The 18,056-nt window shown below is 59.0% G+C and overlaps 2 protein-coding genes across 2 annotated transcripts; one reads left to right on the forward strand and one right to left on the reverse strand.

Annotated features, from left to right (window-relative positions):
* The first annotated feature begins 25 nt into the window (after window positions 1-25).
* On the forward strand, window positions 26-5,753 carry BEST2 (bestrophin 2). The gene is made up of 9 exons (XM_049788354.1): window positions 26-177; window positions 265-359; window positions 1,562-1,795; window positions 2,106-2,260; window positions 3,199-3,276; window positions 3,423-3,575; window positions 3,694-3,774; window positions 4,164-4,318; window positions 5,315-5,753. Exons 1-9 carry the CDS (start codon window positions 26-28, stop codon window positions 5,751-5,753), a joined length of 1,542 nt encoding a protein of 513 aa, XP_049644311.1.
* A 1,929-nt stretch (window positions 5,754-7,682) lies between these two features.
* On the reverse strand, window positions 7,683-16,106 carry HOOK2 (hook microtubule tethering protein 2). Its single transcript, XM_049788419.1, has 21 exons — window positions 15,952-16,106; window positions 15,426-15,511; window positions 15,259-15,331; window positions 14,459-14,509; window positions 14,238-14,370; window positions 14,089-14,156; window positions 13,470-13,532; window positions 13,281-13,361; window positions 12,896-13,197; window positions 11,696-11,897; window positions 11,385-11,495; window positions 11,171-11,258; window positions 10,969-11,038; window positions 10,375-10,512; window positions 10,104-10,287; window positions 9,978-10,012; window positions 8,785-8,864; window positions 8,569-8,669; window positions 8,362-8,472; window positions 8,199-8,270; window positions 7,683-8,117 (listed from the first exon to the last, which is right to left on the reverse strand). Exons 1-21 carry the CDS (start codon window positions 15,994-15,996, stop codon window positions 7,968-7,970), a joined length of 2,244 nt encoding a protein of 747 aa, XP_049644376.1. The 5' UTR covers window positions 15,997-16,106; the 3' UTR covers window positions 7,683-7,967.
* Window positions 16,107-18,056: the final 1,950 nt, after the last annotated feature.

The following is an 18,056-nucleotide window of genomic DNA, read 5'->3' on the forward strand; positions in this document are numbered from 1 at the left end:
AGTCGCGTCCCCCGCGCGCGCCGTTATGACTGTCACCTACACGGCGCGAGTGGCCAACGCGCGCTTCGGCAGCTTCTCCAAGCTGCTGCTGCTTTGGCGAGGGAGCATCTACAAGCTGCTGTGGCGGGAGCTGCTCTGCTTCCTCGGCCTCTACATGGCCCTCAGCGCAGCCTACCGGTGAGCACCGGGGATTGCGGAGCTGCGGGGTTGCGGGGTTTGGGGGCGCACGGTGCCCGGTGACTACCCCGCGCGTCTCGCTCGCAGCCTGGTGCTGTCCGACGACCAGAAGCGCTACTTCGAGAAGGTTGTTATTTACTGCGACCAGTACGCCAGCCTCATCCCTGTCTCCTTCGTGCTAGGTGCGTGTGTGCTTTTGGGGATGCGGGTGGAAGGTCCCTGCAGGCCCCCCCACCTGAGTCTGCCAAACGCGCTGCGTCCACACCTCCAAACCAGCCTCAGATCCAGCCTCTCTGGGTTCCCCATTTCTCCTGTCCCACAGGCCAGGCTCAGGTTAGGTCCCCGGGGCATCTTGAATACTATTTATTTGGCTTTAAAGATCCCATGTCTGCCCTGCTGGCTTATTTTTGGACACATTTGGGACTCTCACCTGCATAGAGGATTTGGTTATTTCGCTTTTTTTTTTTTGTTGTTGTTGAAAGGGAGCACACCCCAAGGTTCTCAGGGCTTACTCCTAGCTCTGTGTTCAGAGATCACTTCTGGAGGAGCTCAGGTAATCAAACTTGGGTTGGCCACGTGGAAGAAAAAAGCACACACACACACACACACACACACACACGCACGCACGCACGCACGCACGCGCGCGCGCGCTGTACTGACTCTCTAGGCCTCAACCTGCCTAGATCATTAAATGCATGATTAAATACATAGGTCATGTAGTAAAAGCCAGTGTGTGTGTGTGTGTGTGTGTGTGTGTGTGTGTGTGTGTGTGTGTGTGTGTGTGTGTGTGTGTGTGTGTGTCCCTTTCTCTGACAGTCCTCCATGTCAGACCTTTCCTAGTGTCCATGCTGGAGTTCCCAAGGACAGCCCAGGTGGCCCTGCAAGATTCCAATCCAACATCCTGCCCTATGTTCCTAAGGCTGACCTGATGCCTTACGCCACTGCCCAAGATTTAGGTCCCTCACCACTTCCTAAATCCCCAGATTCGGGGCCTGAGCATCACCATAGGTGCTCCCCAAACTCGCCAGGAATAATTCCTGGGTGCAGACCCTGCCAGAAGTCATCCCTGGGCATCGCTGGGTGTGGCTCCCTGACCAAACAAACAAACAAACAAACAAAAAAAAAACAAACAAAAAAAAACAAGACAAAACCAAACCAAACCAACTAAGTTCCGGGTGTCCCTAGATTCAGGGCCTGAGCATCATAGATGCTCCCCCAAACCCGCCATGAGTAATTCCTGAGTGCAGAGCCATCCAGAAGTCATCCCTGGGCATCGTTGGGTGTGGCTCCCCGACCTAAATAAATAAATAAATAACAACCCAAAAAAACAAGACAAAACAAAACAAAAAACAACTTAGTTCCGGGTGTTTCTATTCCACCGCAGGTTTCTACGTGACGCTGGTGGTAAACCGCTGGTGGAACCAGTACCTCTCCATGCCCTTACCCGACGCGCTCATGTGCGTGGTGGCGGGCACGGTGCACGGGCGCGATGAGCGCGGCCGCCTGTACCGCCGCACGCTCATGCGCTACGCGGGGCTCTCGGCCGTGCTCATCCTGCGCTCGGTCAGCACCGCCGTCTTCAAGCGCTTCCCCACCATAGACCACGTGGTGGAAGCTGGTGAGTTTCCAGGGGCGGGGCTAGACGAAAGGGGCGTGGTCAAGTGAATAGGGGCGTGGTCAGGTGGAAACGGGCGGGGACAAAAGCTAGGCGAGGGGGCTAGATGGGGAAGGTGGGCGGGGCTACTGGTAGAGATAGGCGAGCGGGCGTGGTAACCGATGGGTGTGGCTTATTGAGAAGGCGGGGCCACAGATGGGGCGGTGCGAGGGAGGGCTATGTGTGGGCGTGGCTATTGATGAGGGGCGTGGTCATATGCGGGATGACAGGGCCTGGAAAGCCTGAACTCCGCGCTTCCCCCCAACTCCCGCAGGGTTTATGACCCGCGAGGAGCGCAAGAAATTCGAGAACTTGAATTCCTCCTACAACAAATACTGGGTGCCCTGCGTCTGGTTTTCCAACTTGGCGGCGCAGGCCCGCCGCGAGGGCCGCATCCATGACAACAGCGCCCTGAAACTACTGCTAGAGGTTGGCTGGAGGGGGTGCCTGAGGGTCCAGGGAGAGGGTTGGTTGGATGGACTGACTGTCATGCGTGCCTTCATGCTGGAGGCTCAGGTCTGATCTCTGCACTGCAGGCGGCGTGGTCCCCTGAACTCTGCCAGGTGTGATACCCTCCAAAGAAATCATATAAGTAAATATGCATCTATACAGGAAAGGGCCAGGTTTGGTGGAGTAGGACAGCGAGTGACGGCATGGCTCATGAATGTGAGACCCTGAGTTTGATCCCCTCAGCATCTGCCACTGGAAAAAAATTAAAAGGCTAGCTATTTGGGGCCAGAGAGATAGCATGGAGGTAGGGCATTTGCATTGCATGCAGAGGATGATGATTTGAATCCCATATGTTCCACCGTGCCTGCCAGGAGTGATTTCTGAACAGAGAGCCAGGAGTAACCCCTGAGCGCCGCCGGGTGTGGCCCAAAAACCAACCCCCCCAAAAAAAATGGCTAAAAGGCCAACTATTTGCGAAAGAGCTCCCAGGAAAAATTCCAAAACTGTTATCAGCAGTCCCCGGGAGTGCATTCATGTCTTCCAAGCACTCCAAAGGAGCTGCTAAGTGTATGGGCGTCTTACCCCAGGGGTAGACTCATTAAATGTCCTCTTTGAGGTGCTCAGGACATGGCCATGTCCACCTTCTGCACGTGCATCCATGTGCATCCGGGTAGCCAAATGAAATGTGAACTCACATTTCAGCACTCTTCTGTTTTGTTTTGTTTTGTTTTGGAGCCACACTCTGTGATGCTCAGGGGATATGTCTGGGTTTGTGCACTGAACTTACTCATGGCAGGTTCAGGGGACTGTATGCCATGTATGTAGTTCAAACCTAGTTTAACAGCATGCAAGGCAAAGGCCGTTTCTGCTGTGTTATCACTCTGGACCAACTGACTTGTATTCTTTCCATCTGCCAGGAGCTGGCGGTGTTCAGGGGCAAGTGCGGGATGCTCTTTCACTACGACTGGGTCAGCATACCCCTTGTCTATACCCAGGTAACCCCCCAATGCTGGGCCTGGGTTGCCAGCCTGCTGCCTTGGTCTAAAGGGGATCTAGATGAGACCACAGCCTCTTCAGACCACTGCACCCCTGTCCTGGTTTCACCCATGCCCCCTGATGTGATGACCTGGCTTGCCCCCAGGTGGTGACGATCGCGGTGTACAGCTATTTCCTGGCCTGCCTGATCGGGCGCCAGTTCCTGGACCCTGAGCAGGGCTACAGCGGTCACAATTTAGACCTGTGCGTGCCCATCTTTACCCTGCTGCAGTTCTTCTTCTATGCCGGCTGGCTCAAGGCATGTGTGCTGGTGGTTGGGGGAGTCAGGGCTGGGGTGGAGGAAAATCCAGGATTGTGGGACACCAGGAAGTGGGGCACACCGGGGTACTCAGAGCTCCGCCTATTTCCCTACTCAGGTAGCCGAGCAACTCATCAATCCCTTTGGAGAAGATGACGATGACTTTGAGACCAACTTTCTGATCGATCGCAACTTCCAGGTGAGTCCTGCCCTCCCAGGGCCCCTGATCCAAACACACTGGTGAAGCGGAAGCCTCATGCCCCAAATTCAAGGCATTGGAGAGATGCGGGTATGGATGAAAACGTCATCCCAGGAGATAATCCACATATGCTTAAGGGGATAACAAGTCCAGAAACTTCCACATGCGAGCCTTCTGCTCCTAAGATGCAGTTATGTCAGTGGTGGAAAACCGGTACCGCAAGCCCTCTTTCCCTGAGGCCCAGCACCAGACCATACCTGGGGTGGGAAACAGATGGTCTAAGGCACCAATCCAATGAGTCACAAGCATATCCTGAATAAGATGGAACCCGGTTCATCCAACACACTGGGTCCCCTACTCGCCTCACTCCACCCTGCCCCGCGCCACAGGTGTCCATGCTAGCGGTGGACGAGATGTACGACGACCTGGCTGTCATGGAGAAGGACCTCTATTGGGACGCCACGGAGGCCCGAGCCCCCTACACAGCAGCCACTGCCTTCCTGGCGCAGCAGCCATCGTTCCAGGGCTCCACCTTTGACATCACGTGAGCCAGGGCTGGGCGGGGCCTTGGGATGGGACGTGGTTTTTGGTTTCTCTTGGGGTAGTAGTAATGATTTTGGCGTGGCTAACGCTAGGGGCGGGGTTTGTGGCTCTGCCTGTTGAAGAACTGGGCCACCCCCAGCAAACTGAGTTTCTGATGTTGGGGTGGGGGAACACCGGCTGTATTCGGGGATTATTCCTGGCTCACAGCTCAGGGATTACTCCTAACAGGCTCAGCGGACCCTATAAAGGATGCCAGGGACTAAACCTGGGTTGTCTTGCAAGACAAACTCCCTTCCCGCTGTGCTATAACTCCGGCCCAAGGACCGATTTTTTTTGGAGGGGTTCTTTTTTGGGGGGTCACACCCAGCAGCGCTCAGAGATTACTCCTGTCTCTACGCTCAGAAATTGCTCCTGGAACATATAGGATGCCGGGATTCGAACCACCGTCCTTCTGGAGTTTTTTTTTCCCACCAGGGGTGCACACCCAGTAGTAGTCAGGGCTTATCCCTGGCTCTGAGCTCAGGGATCACTCCTGAAGAGCTCGGAGATGAGGGGGGGTGCCCTATGGGATGCCAGGGATCAAACCTGGGTCAGCTGTGTGCAAGGCAAGTGCCTTCTGTACTATGGTCCCAGGCCCCTCGGGGACTGCGACTTGGGCAGAATTGGCCACCCCAGGATGTTCGATGAGGCGCCGGACTTTAATATGAGAGTAGACCAGGGGCTGGAGAGATAGCACAGAGGTAGGAGGGCGTTTGCCTCGCATGCAGAAGGACGGTGGTTCGAATCCCAGCACCCCATATGTTCCCCTCAGCCTGTCAGGAGCGATTTCTGAGCATAGAGGCAGGAGGAACCCCTGAGCGCCGCCGGGTATGACTCCCCCCAAACAGACAAGAGTAGTCCGAGTAGGCAGGGCCTGGATCCTGTCGGCCCTGAGAGGGGCATTCGCCCACCACCCTCCGTCTCCCACCTCGACCCAGTCCTTCCTTCCTTCGCGCAGGCTGGCCAAGGAGGACATGCAGTTCCAGCGGCTGGACGGCCTGGACGTGCGGCTGGGCGACGCGCAAGGCGACTTCCTGCAGCGCCTCCTGCCGATGGGCGCGGGGAGCGCGGCGGGCGCGGGCGGCCTGCTGGGCCGGCGCCTGTCGGTGCTGCGCCGCAAGAACAGCTGCGTGTCCGAGACGTCCACGCTGCCCAGCTGCTCGTGCGCGGGCGCCCCGGAGGGTGCGTGCCCCGAGTGCGGCTGCGGGGAGGCGCTGCTCGAACCCGGCCTGCGGGAGCCGGAGCCCGAGGGTCCCCCAGGCCCGGAGCCGCCCGCCACCCCCGAGCCCCTCGCCAACGCGCCCGTGCCCGCGCCCCGGGGCCCGGCTCCACCCTGGCTGCCCAGCCCCATCGGCGAGGAGGAGGAGCCCGGCCTGAACTCGTTCTCGGGCGAGTGAGCTCCGCGGCCAGGGAAGCCCAGCACGCAGGCGAAGGTTGCTGTCTCCGTTCCGGTTGATCCGGAGCCAGTTTCGTGGACTTGGAGAGATTTCTCGGACCCAGGACTCTTCGGCTTCCGCTCCTTGGAACTGCTGCCATTCCTTGCCAGCCCCACTGCCCGAAAGGTCTCTCTCTATTCCGCCTTACTTCTTTCCCCCAAAACATGAAAACCTGAGTGCCTACCTCAGTCGGGGCAAGATGACGGACCCAAAGACCTCAGAGTGTTTGTACAAAATAGGTGCTCAATAAAACGTGAGTGAGTTTTTTTTTTAATTATTTATTTATTGGTTTTTGGGTCACACTCAGCAGGCTCGAAAATTGCCGCTGTCAGGCTCGGGGACCATATGGGATGCCGGGAATTGGACCACCATCCTGGGCTGGCTGCGTGCAAGGCAAACACCCTACCGCTGTGCTATCTCTCCGGTCCCATGAGTGGGTTTAAAAAAAAAAAAAAAGAAAACTTTGACGTCAAGTGCTCTTCCTCTGGTATTATGCTAAAGAAGATATTTCCCCCAGTTTTTCTGTTTGGGGCTACACCGTGTAGTGTGCTCAGGGGAGGTGACTATTCTGATTCATGTTTAGATATTGGGTGGTGCTGGGGACCTGACCGCATGCTAATTCTAAGCTTCGGCACTTGGAGCTGCACCCAGCCCAGCCCTGTGCTTCAGAGCTTAATTTTTTTAATATTTATTTTTTGGGTTTTCTTTTTTTTGGTTTTTCGGGCCATACCCGTTTGATGCTCAGGGGTTACTCCTGGCTTAAGCGCTCAGAAACTGCCCCTGGCTTAGGGGGACCACATGGGACTCCGGGGGATCGAACCGCGGTCCTTCCTTGGCTAGCGCTTGCAAGGCAGACACCTTACCTCTAGCACCACCTCGCCGGCCTCTATTTTTGGATTTTTTGGCCACACCCGGTGACACTCAGGGGTTACACCTGTCTATGCGCTCAGAAATCGCTCCCAGTTTGGGGAACCATATGGGGTGCCGGGGATGAACTGCAGTCCATCCTAGGCTGGCATACAAAAGGCCTTACGCCTTGCACCACTGCTCTGACCCCAATATTTATTGATTGGTTGGCTTTTGGGTCACACCCAGCGGCATGCTGGGTAACCCAGCTGGGGTTACTCCTGGCTTTGCACTCAAAAATAGCCATATGGTGCTGGGAATCAAACCAGGTCCCTCCTGGGTCGGCCACATGCAAGGCAAATACCCCACTGCTGTGCTAGCTCTCCAGCCCCTTTTTGTTTGTTTTGGGGCCATACTCAGGGACGCTCAGTTTATTCATGGTGGTGCTTGGGAGATCATATGAAACGCTGGGATTGAGCCCAGGTCTGCTGTATGCAAAGCAAAAGTCCTCCCCACTGTCCTATCACTCCAGCCTCTCTCCTGGGCACTTATAGGTACGGTCAGTAACATAATAATCCCATAAAATGTTTACATACACAACAGGTATGATCTGCCCTTTCCCCAATAAAACACAAACTGTGGGGCTGGGAGGTACCTCAAAGGTACAAGGCACATTCCTGTATGTACAGGATCCTGAGTTCAGAACCACAATCCCCCCCAAGCACCACTGGGTAGCCCCAATATTGCACTACAGGCTGAAATCAGTCGGCGTATCCCTCAGTCCCCCTGGGCACTGCTTGGAATGGCTTCCTGTCCTCCCCCCCAATTTTTTTCCCTTCCACACCCATCTCCTGAGTCACCTTTCCTGCATTCATTCCCAGGGTAGAGCTTCCCACACTCGCCTTTTACATCACTGCTTATCTTCCCTAGAAATGACACCTTTAGGTAGCCGGCTCTCTTCCTAGGGTTTTTCTTCCATCCAACCCACCCACTGGGCGCCAGAAGTCACTCACACTTTAGTAAGAACAGACCAAGGTCTCTCTCTCTTTCAAAGCAATGTTTGAGGCTCTAATCACAGTGCCCAGATTAAAGTCCTTAATTTTCTTCTTCAATACAAAATCAGGGGGTCAGAATCACATTGTTGCGGGCTCTGGCTGTCCATACCTACCTCCAGCCACCCTAGTCCCCTTGGTCCCAACTTTCAGGATGCTGGCGCAGTTGGGGAGGCAGGTGCCCCTCTCTGCCCCACAAGAATTGGGGTAGGGGGGCGGCTTCTGGGTGGATCGGACCTGACTGGCTGGGAGGGTGATGGCAGGCTCCCAAGATCCCTCAGAGTTTGTCCAGGGGGCGTGCGCTGAGGGCCGCCTGGCGCCCCAGGAGTCCTCGACGGGCATTGATGACCAGCCGCTGCTGGGCCAGGAAAGACTGGGCATGCGAGGGGGCCCGCTCCTCACCCGCTCGCTGCTGCAGCGCCACGCCCTGAAGAGAGGGTTGGGGTGGCAGTTTGGGGAGCCCCACAGAGCGTCCTGCTCCTCCTGCAGGGTGTCCTGGGTCACTTACCATGTTATACCAGGCATTGATGAGCGACTTTTCCTCCTGCTCCCGCTGGCTGCGGCTCTTTTCAAAGTCCATCTGTCAGCAGGAGGCCAGAATCAGGGGACTTGAACCAGGTGGGGACCAGAGCGAGCCGTGCCAAAGGGCATGGGGTCAGGGGCACCCTCACCTCTAGATTCCGGATACGCGCTGTCCGCTCCCGCAGCTGCGTCCTCAGGCTGTGAAGTTCTGGGGATGGCCCAGCAGGGAGGGCCTGTTTGGGTTCCAGCGTCTGCATGACCTGGAAGTGGCGGGGAGACCCAGCCGGCTGAGATGACCTCAGGAGACAGAGGCAGGGGGGCATTTGGCCAGAAGGGCAGTGGCCCCAAGTGCTCACTGTGCGCGCCTTGTCCACGTAGCGCCGGTAGCGCTCCTCCATGGCGCGCAGGTCCGCGTCCTTCTTCTGAAGACTTTGCTGCAGCTCCTCGATGCGCCGGGCTGCGGGGCGAGGGGCGAGTCCATGCCGGCGCTCAGGCCCGGCCAGGCTCCGGGGGTCCCCTTCCCCCGTCCTGCCTCCCATCCATCAGGCTCTCTGGCCGGCCCGTTCACTCACTGCTATCCGACGGTGGCTCCAGCTCCTCGAGGTACTCGCGTTTCTGCTGCAGCTCCACATCCTCCCGCTGCAGCTGCTCCCTGCAAGTGGGGGTCACAGGGACCAGCTCACCCCCTGGACCACTGCTCCGGCCCACCCCAAGTTCCCTCAGGCACGCTGGCTGTGAGGCGGTGCTCAGAGCTCTCAGGCTATGCCCACCAGTGGCAGCGGAGAGCGTGTGGGCTAGGAGCATGGTTTGTACAAGGAAGACCCGAGCCCAATCACTGGCACTGCAAGATTGCCCTCTGAGTACAGAGCTGAGAGCAACTCCTGAGCACTGCGCCAGGAGCAGCCCTTGAGCACTGTGCAATGAGTCTCCCCCCAAAAAATCAACACCAAAAAGAAAAAGCAATCATACTCCTTTCCTGGACCTATGAACAGCTTCTTTTTGTTGTTGTTGTTGTTTTGTTTTGGGGCCATACCCAGTGATACTCAGGGCTTATTCCTTCAGGTGGGATTCCAAGGACCACTCGGGATGTCAGGAATCAAATCTGGGTCAACCGCATGCAAGGCAAGTGTCTTACCCACTAAACTAACTCTCCAGCCTCTCACCCAGCTTATTTTAAAAATATTTTTGTGGGGGTCATACCCTTTGATGCTCAGGAGTCACTCCTGAGTCTGCACTTATGAAACACTCCTGGTGATATTTGCTCCCCAGCATCCCATACGTTCCCTGAGCTTGTCGGGAGTGGTCCTTGAGTGTAAGTTAGGAGTGACCTCTGATCATCTCCTGGTGTGTCCCCAACACCAATAAAAAAGAGGGGGTTCTGGAATGCAATAACCAAAACTGACTTGTGATGAATCTGTGGTGCTTCTGGCAACATTTGCTCATGTTCCTTGTGCTAAAAACGGATTGAGAGGCCAGAGCAATAGCTCAGCAGTAGGGCGTTTGTTTTGCAAGCAGCCGACCCAGGAAGGATTCAGGTTCGGTCCCTGGCATCCCATATGATCCCCTGAGCCTGCCAGGAGCGATATCTGAGAGTAGAGCCAGGTGTTTCCCCAAAACAAAACAAAACAAAATGAAGGGACTTAGTGGAAAAAGGAACCCCCTGGACTCTGTCATTCTCCCTTGACAAGAGCCCTCTGTATGTTTTCACTGACCCGGTCCCCCCAATACCCCAACCCACACAGAATCTAGGACCCCCTGGACTCACAGGTGCTCATCTAGCTTCCTCTTCAGTACGGTAGGCTGGGGAGCAGAAGGAACAAGACAGGACGTGAGGGGATCTCCGAGATCCAGGGGTAAAGGTAGGGGGTGCTCCCGGGGCCACCATACTTACAGTGGACTTCCCAGGGCACCGGGCAGCGGTGGGGAGAGAGAGGAGGGTTACTGGGGGGCGCGAGGGGGGGCCAGGTGGGGAGGAAGCAGCACTCACGTCCTCGGGCTTGCCCCCCTGCTCCTGCGGGGCTTTCTGCAGCTCCTCCACCTGCGAACGCAGCTCCGACAGCTGCTGCTGGTTCAGTCTGCGAGGGTTGGCGCTCAGTACTCGCACCCGCAGCACTCACCTCCACCCCCGTCCTCCACCACCCTGGGCCCCGCGGGGTCCGCACCGGTGCTGCGTCTCCAGCCGGTGCCGGTCGCGGTTGGCTTCCTCCAGGTGTCGCTGCAGCTCCTCCAGCCGCTCCCGGTCCGCCGCCTCCTGCTGGCACAGCCGCTTGTTCTCCAGCTCGAGCCGCTGGAGCGTCTCCCTGCGGGGCAAAGAGGGCTCCGGGGCTAGGAAACGGGCCCCCCACGCAGGCCTGCCCGGGCTCCCCAAGACGCTGGGGCTAGGAGAGTGCCGGAGCCCTGGGAAAGAGACCAGCCGGGCACTAGGGACCCAGTCCTGGGGCGGCCTGGGTACCAAAGGGGCGGGACCACCACTGACTGTGGGCGTGGCCAAGGCTGGTTTTGGGCGAGGTCGGTTAGTGTGGGCGTGGCCTGGTTGGTTGTGGGCGTGGCTAACGTGCTCGTTTGCGTGCTGGACAGCAAACCCCACTTGCTCCAAACCCCTGGGGATGCTGAGCAGATCTGGGCCCAGAACGTGTTGTGCGCTGAAGGCAGAGGTGTGCTCTGGGGTATGGAAGCCTATGTGGGCACCTCTGATTTTGGTGGAGGAATGGGCCCTGTGTGGACGGTAGGTGCTGGCTGAGTGAGCCCCGGCATACCTTAGCTCTGCAGGCAGAATCTCCGCCGCCAAGTTTTCTGCAGCGGGTGCGGTGGAATCCAATGAAGGCCCTGGGAAAAACAGTCAGGAAAAGACTTCAAGGCACAGCGCCCAGCACCCAAGCCGGCCTGGACCCGCCCCAGATGTAGCTTTGCCTACACCTTCCTCCAGGTCTCGCGCGATGGGGCTCCCAAGGAACTCACCTGCCTGCGCCAGTCCCCGGTTCTGCAGCTGTGCACAGCGGAGTTCCTCATTGGCCTCCCGCAAGGAGTCCCGCTCGGCCATCAGCCGCTGGATGGACAGACGGTGCAAACGGGGCCCCTTGAGGTCTGAGATGAGATCTCAGACCCCGGGTGGGGGGACAGGCAAGGCAGGGCAGGGCAAGGCATGGCAGGGGCAATGAGCCCAAAACTTCACCTCCTTCTCCTTGGTCACCGACTCATACTTTTCCTCTAGGTTCTGGCACTCAAAGAGCCATTTCTCGGCCTTCAAAGCCTCCTCCTGTCTCTGACTCTGCAGCTCCTGGACCTGAACCAAACGGTAAAGGGAAGACGGCGGGATTGATTGAGTGTGTGTGTGTGTGTGTGTGTGTGTGTGTGTGTGTTTGGGAGGGCAGTAGTCAGCGGGCTTCATTAGAAACATATCTCCCCGGGGTGTGGTCCGTATGCTAGGTATGGAGAAGGCGTGGCTGTGGGGGCCCTGACCTCAGTCCCAGGCCCTTTGCACACCTGCCTCCGCTGAGCCTCCAGCTGGGCGCGCAAGGCGCTGGCCCTCCGCAGCTCTTCCTCCAGCTGCCGCGTGCGCTCCGCGTGGTCCACGTTCCGCTCCTCCAGCTGCCGCACCTGCCGCCGCAGCTCCCGCAGCTCGCCCAGCTGGCGCCGACAGCTGCTCAGGGTGGCTTCCAGCTGCCCGGCCCTCTCTGAGGACTGCCTGCGGGAGGGGGCAAGCGCGGGCAGGGCGGTTGGAATCTAGGATGGGGCACAGCTTGGCGGGGTGAGACCACCGGGCCAGGGGAACGTGTCATGAGGGACAGGGCAGGGCCAGTTTTCCTGGTGTAGATCAGCGATGACTCAGGGATCCTTGAGAGTGGAACAGTTGGGACACATTGTGGGGGACTAAGGGGGCATAAAGTGGGCTAAAAAATCCTGGCACACACCCAAGGACTCCTCAGGAGATCATAAAGTGGGTTGAGGGGTTTTGGGGTATGTTTGGGGGGATCACAGGGGTTTGAGAGTGCAAATGAGGCCCATAAGTACATGCCCAGTATCGGGTGTGGGGAGAGCTCTCTGAAGGTACAGGAAGGTTGAGAAGGTGGTTGCTGGGTTGGTAAGAAGGAACAGGGCTGGGGGACTAGAGGAATAGGACAGTATGGAGGGCATCTGCTTTGCACGGGGCTAACTTGAGTTTAATTTCTAGTACCCATCTGGTCCCCAAAGCACTTCCAGGAGTGATCCCTGGTAACCTCTGAGCACCGAAAACGTGTCCCAAAAAAGGAGGAGGAGTGTCCAAAGCAATAGTACAGCAGGTAGCCGGTAGCACAGCATAGCTGTGCCTCGCAGGGGGCTGACCCAAATTTGATCCTTGGCATCCCATAGGGGTCTCCTGAGTCTTCCAGGAGTGATTCTTGAGCAAAGAGTAAGGAGTAACCCCTGAGTGTTACCAGGTGTGGGCCACCCAACAAAAGAAAAAAGGAGGAGGAAGAAAAGAAAGGAGAAGGTGGCCCAAGAGTGTTCTGAGACCCCGGGGTGGCAGACAAGGGTATTGCACAGGTACTTTGGGCAGGTACTGCACTGTAAGACTTTGGGCAGAGGATGCTGGGGCCACAAGATCTGGAGCTGCTCTGGGGTCCTGGGTGGGTCCAGTGCTCAACTGAGGCACTGGGGAGCCCACGCACCACGGAGCCGGGCCAACACCAGGCCAACACTCACCGGAGCTCGTCCATCTCGTCCTGCAGCGCCTGCGCTTCGTGGGCCAGGCTGGTGAGGGCCTGGTTGCGCTGCTGCAGCTCAGCCACTTCCCGCTGCAGCGCGGCGCATCGCGCCTGGTCGTCCTCGCGGCTGCTTTCCAGCCGGAAGTTCTCCTCCTGCAGCTGCTCCAGCTGTGTCTGCAGCAGCAGCAGCTTCTTGGCTGTGAGCTCCGGGGGCCCCTCGCCCGTAGGCCGGGCCCCGCGCTCCCGCAGCGCCGCATTCTCCTGTGCCAGGCCCTGCTTCTCCTCCGTCAGGAGCTCCAGCTGCAGGAGATGGGGGAGCTGAGCGGAGGGGCTCTATGGGCAACTGCGCAACACCTATCCCGGCGTGCCCACCAGCATCCCACCTGGCGCTCCAGGTCCAGACAGCGCTGGCGAAGCTGGTCCCCATCGTCAGCATCCTCGCTCAGGAAGTAGTACCTGCGGGACTAGAGGGACCCAAAAGTCTCGGGGCAACTGGGGGAGGTCCTCAAGGGTAGGGTCAGGAGGGGACCAGGCTTCTGGGGTGTCCATTACTAGGGTCCCTCAATCTTTACCTGGCTATCAAAGTTGCCATATGTCTCTGCCGACAGGCCATCCGGGGTGTCTTTACTCAGGAACTAGAGGGAAGTGGGGAGATGCTGTATGAAGCTGGGGGGGATCCTAAAATTGTGGGTTTGTAATCTCAGGCCATCTCTGCCTTCCTGATCCCAGTCAGCCCCCTGGAGGCATGCAATATCCAGGGAAATACCCTTGGCTTGGAGGTTTTTGGAGTCACACATGGCAGTGCTTGGGGATTACTCCCAGCTCTGTTCTTGGTGAAGGGGAGGTTTCTGGTCTTATTGGGGCTCGAGGAGAACCATGGGGTGCCCAGGATCAGAGCCTGCACCCTGCCCTTTGAACTTTGTCCCCAGCATCCCTGGTTTATGGGACCACACCCAGCAGTGCTCAGGGGGGTTAACTCCTTGGGTATGCATTCAGGAATCACTCCTAGTGGAACTTAGGGAGACCATATGGAATGCTGGGCATCAAACCCAGGTTGGCCATGTGCAAAGCAAATGCCCTCCCCACTGTGCTATCACTCTGACCCTACAGGAAGTGGCTGCATTGGGACCGAGAACTGAGATATCAGGGACAAATGAGATCAGAGGGCTCCAGGGGATCCCCTCCCCTTACCTCCTGGATGGCCTCCATCACCACCTGCTGGACCGATTCCTCCAGCGTCATGATCCTCTGAATGTGTTCTGGGGACAAGACGCCTCTGAGTCCCCGTGGGAGGATGCAGCTCATGTTCTCCCCTGGGAACCCCCAGAGCCCCGCCATACCCTGCTTTTTCTCACAACTGATGGCACAGCCCAGCACTAGCTGGAGCAGCTTGCCCAGCTCCACGGGGTCTGAGAATTCACCAATGAGATTTACATCCGGCCATTGCTGCTGAGAAATAGGGTGGCCCAGGACCTGGAAAAGTGGGGAGAGGAGGCATTTGAGGGGCTCATAGACACTCCTTCCCCATCCCCCAGACCAGCCCCGAATTCCTGATACTCACATCCCGGGTGTACTCCGTGAGACTCGTCAGGATGGCTGTGAGTTTGCTGACCTGGGCAGCGAATGGAGAGTTTGTGTTTAGGGGTCCTGGTGGCCGCTTCCCCAATTCACCCCCTTTTCCCCCTCCTGCTCCTGTTCTCCTAAGGCTGTCCCATGGGGCCGCCTACCCACCTGTCTACTAGCCCAGCCCTTTCTCCTCTGCTGCCCCAGCCCCCCTTAACTGTCATGTTTTCTCAGGATCCTCGTTCCCCCATTCCCAGAGCCCTCAACATCCTCAGCTCCTCTGCAGTCCTAGCAGCCTGAAGGCAGCATTTAAAAGGCCCACTAGATCCTGGCTTGGTGGAAAGTCTCCTTTCACTCTTCATGACCCTTAAAATAGAACCAGAGCCCCAGCCAGGTTGCCAGGCCCACGGTGACCTCATCCGCCTCCAAGCAGCAGCACTCACTGCCTGGTCATTCCCTGCTTGCCACCAGTCCCGCATCCCACCCAGCCAATGTCCACCTGGGGCTTTTCACTGGGGGCCAGCTTCGACTTTTCGGGAACCACACAGCCACCCCAGATACTCCTGCCCACTGCTGCCCTGCACCCTGCAGAAGGTTCAGTGCCAATGGAAGACACAGCTGGGGTGTGAGTGTGTCAGGCTGGCTGTGTCCCCAGAGATAAACGATAAAGCACCTGCGGCTGATCCCCGAACACCTGTACCTCTCCCTGCCCACGCCCGCCCTGTCCATCACCCAGGCTGTGTGTCTAGCCTGACCCTTCAGCCGTGTGTGTCCCCCAGCCAGGAGTCCACCTGTCACCTTCTGCCTCCTGTTGGGACTTGGGTCATCTGAGATGTCCCGCAGCCAAGCGTCATGGAACCAGGATGGGTCTCTGGGCGGGGGAGAAAGTGAGATGAGTTCCTGGGGGGGGGACCCTCGTGGCGGTGGGAGGGGGGATCCTCCACTTTCCCTTGGGCCCTACTCACATCTGGTTCAGCACCTGGGCTACAGCCAGGCCATTGCTCAGGTCTTGGGGGCTGGCACAGGGGGGCGGGACGTGGAACGTTTGCAACTGGGGAGACGAAATATAGGGCATCAATCAGGCTCTGGGGTTAGCTGGCCCGCGACAGTTTCTCTCCAACCTAGGCGGCTCGGCGGGGCGTGGCCTCCGGACGCTCACCTGGGCCAGAGGGGCGTGGCCTCCGCTCACCTGGGCCGGGGGCGTGGCCTCGCCTCACCTTTGCCCAACCAAGCGGGGGCGCCCCAGAGGCGAAGGGGGCGGGGCGTCACCGGCACCACGTGACGGCCCAGCCCACCTGTGCCCCACGTGACCCGCCGCGAAGGGGCGGGGCCTCACCTGTTCCTTCCACGCACACCTGCCACGTGACGGGGGCGGAGGCGCGGGCCAGAGTCCAACGGTTGGCCTCGCTGGCCCAGAGAACCCCGAGTTGGGGGAGGTGGGAGGTGGGAAGAGCGGGCGCACACCTGTCCCCACCCCGCCCCCCGACCTACCCAGGTGAGCAGGGACCCGCACAGCTCGGCCTTGTCCACGCTCATGGCTCCCCGCGATCGGAGTCGCCCCGGGCCGCGGGAGCCCCGGCGCCGCTGCAGCCGCTTCGGGATCCGCCGCCACCAGCGAGCGCCCGCAGCCGCGACCTCCCGCGCGGCCTAGAGCGCCGCCCCGCCCCGCCTCTCCTCCTCGCCTTCCCCCGCCCCTGGGCGCAGGCCCCGCCCCACCACGTGACCACTCTCCCGTGCCCGCTTTGGCCTCCGGCGGCTCCATCTTGGATCCGGGCAACGGCGGCGGCCGCCCGCTCGCCCGCCCCGCCGCTAGGGGGCAGTGTGGGCCCGCCTTAGGCCCGCCGCAGCATCCCCGCCACGGCCTGTGCGCTCGCTCGGCCTCCCCCGGGCGCTTTTTTGGGGAGGTGCTGCAGGAGGAGGGCGGGGGGTAGCGGGGAACCTCACGATCATTCCTCAGCGGCTGAGGCGGAGCTGCCGCACCCTGTTATACAGGCGCGTTCCTGTCCCTTCCCAGCAGCCCCATGCAATGAAATAAATGCTCGGGTGTAAGCACTTTAGCCTTGCAACCCATTCTGCGCCCCGGAGGCGCAGGTCGGGCCCTCCTCCTCTGCACTGCGAGGAGGGACCTCGGGAGGACCCCACGCCCCGGGGATGAGCATCTTTGGGAGGCTTGTCCCTCCCCTGGGGAGCTCGAAGGACTTGGGGTGGTCCTAGCGAAAGTCAGAGAAGCAACCACCCTGGATGGCGGGCAAACCCGCGCCCCAAATTTGGAACTGTCTTCCCTTTGGGAATCCCTCTGCACCTTCCCGCACCCCAGATCCTCGCAGGGGGGGCTCCTCTTGCCTCGGAATCCGGGACTGGACGCCTGCGGGTCACCGGGAGCGCGCGCAGATGCAGAAACGCAGATTTGGGGGGACTCGGTGCTTGGAGGGGCTGCCCGGGGGCTCTGGAGAGGGGCGGGCGCTGAGGTTGTGGGGGCCCATTTCTGGGCACCCACAGTGAGGGGGTCACGACCTCTCGATGGCGGTGACATAATTCATAGTTCCCCACGTCTCGAGGGGGGCCAGAGCCCTTGTTCTTCCCTGCTTGCCAGCTAGGACACAGGGTGGTTTTTTTTGGGGGGGCGGCTTTCAGGGGTACCGGAGTGGGATGAAGCCCCAGCCCGTGCTCTCTGACGCCCCGAGTCCCCCGGGGCGGACGAGATAATGAGCACTAATTAGAGGTTATTAGCTGTACCCGGAGGCCCGGGCGGGCTCGGCTTTGGGGGTGGGTCCAGACCTTGAAGAAGGGGCGCTGCGCCCTCACGCCCCAAGCCAGGATGACCGCCACCCCCTCGAGGCTCGGTCTGGACACGACGTGGCCGGGTTACCGCCCACATGCACTCGGAGGACCTTGGAAGAGACTCGCCTACACCCCCACATTCCCTTCCAGGGTTGTTTGCAGTCTCCAGCCGCCCCCCACAGGCAGGTGGGGGGGCAGGGAGCAGAGAGGAAGGGGACCACGGCCAGCAGCGCAGGGCTTCCGGACCCGGCTACCTTCCGGCTCCCCTTGGCCTCGCCACCCGCAGCCCAGCCGAAGGGAAATGGCCCCCCTTGGCCCGGGCAGCGCTGGAAGGGGAGCCGGAAGTCTGGCTGTGCCCGGATGGGGGTGCTGAGAAAGGCGAAAAGGGTTTGTGGGTTCCCATACGTGGGCCGGGGAGTTCCCTCTCTTGGTCAAGCCCGTGATTTTTGGGGGGACACAGAGAAGCCACCTTCATGTTGACACTGCCTCATCTGGATGTACATTCTGGAGATTCTGTAAGCCTGATGCCCCAGATGTTAAGAAAATGTGTGAATGTCCCATGGGGACGCTGGGGACTCAAGTCCGGGACTCATGTCTGGGACTGGGGAACAGAACCTCGCCTCAAACTCCCACTCCAAGCCAGCAGAAAGAGACCAGTGATCCCCATTATGGAATTTTGGGGGAGTTCCACTGATTGAGGGGAAGATGGATTCCAACAACTTCTTATAATCCCACAAGACAGCGGGGGAGTTTAATTTTTGGGAATGAGGTAACAAATCCCCATCTTCGGTGGAGGGAGCCCCAAAGTGTGAAGA

Source organism: Suncus etruscus, chromosome 15, assembly GCF_024139225.1.
Source record: "Suncus etruscus isolate mSunEtr1 chromosome 15, mSunEtr1.pri.cur, whole genome shotgun sequence".
Classification (NCBI taxonomy): domain Eukaryota; kingdom Metazoa; phylum Chordata; class Mammalia; order Eulipotyphla; family Soricidae; genus Suncus; species Suncus etruscus.

Bases quoted from the DNA above. Each gene is read 5' to 3' on its own strand.
- BEST2 (XM_049788354.1), top strand. From the start codon at position 26: ATGACTGTCACCTACACGGCGCGAGTGGCCAACGCGCGCTTCGGCAGC. The intron at 1,796-2,105 runs GTGAGTTTCCAG...CAACTCCCGCAG, and splicing joins AGACCACGTGGTGGAAGCTG to GGTTTATGACCCGCGAGGAG. The intron at 3,576-3,693 runs GCATGTGTGCTG...TTCCCTACTCAG, and splicing joins TCTATGCCGGCTGGCTCAAG to GTAGCCGAGCAACTCATCAA.
- HOOK2 (XM_049788419.1), bottom strand. From the start codon at position 15,996: ATGAGCGTGGACAAGGCCGAGCTGTGCGGGTCCCTGCTCACCTGG. The intron at 13,198-13,280 runs GTGGGATGCTGG...CATCTCCTGCAG, and splicing joins GTCTGGACCTGGAGCGCCAG to CTGGAGCTCCTGACGGAGGA. The intron at 11,039-11,170 runs GTGAGTTCCTTG...TGTTTTTCCCAG, and splicing joins CCGGGGACTGGCGCAGGCAG to GGCCTTCATTGGATTCCACC.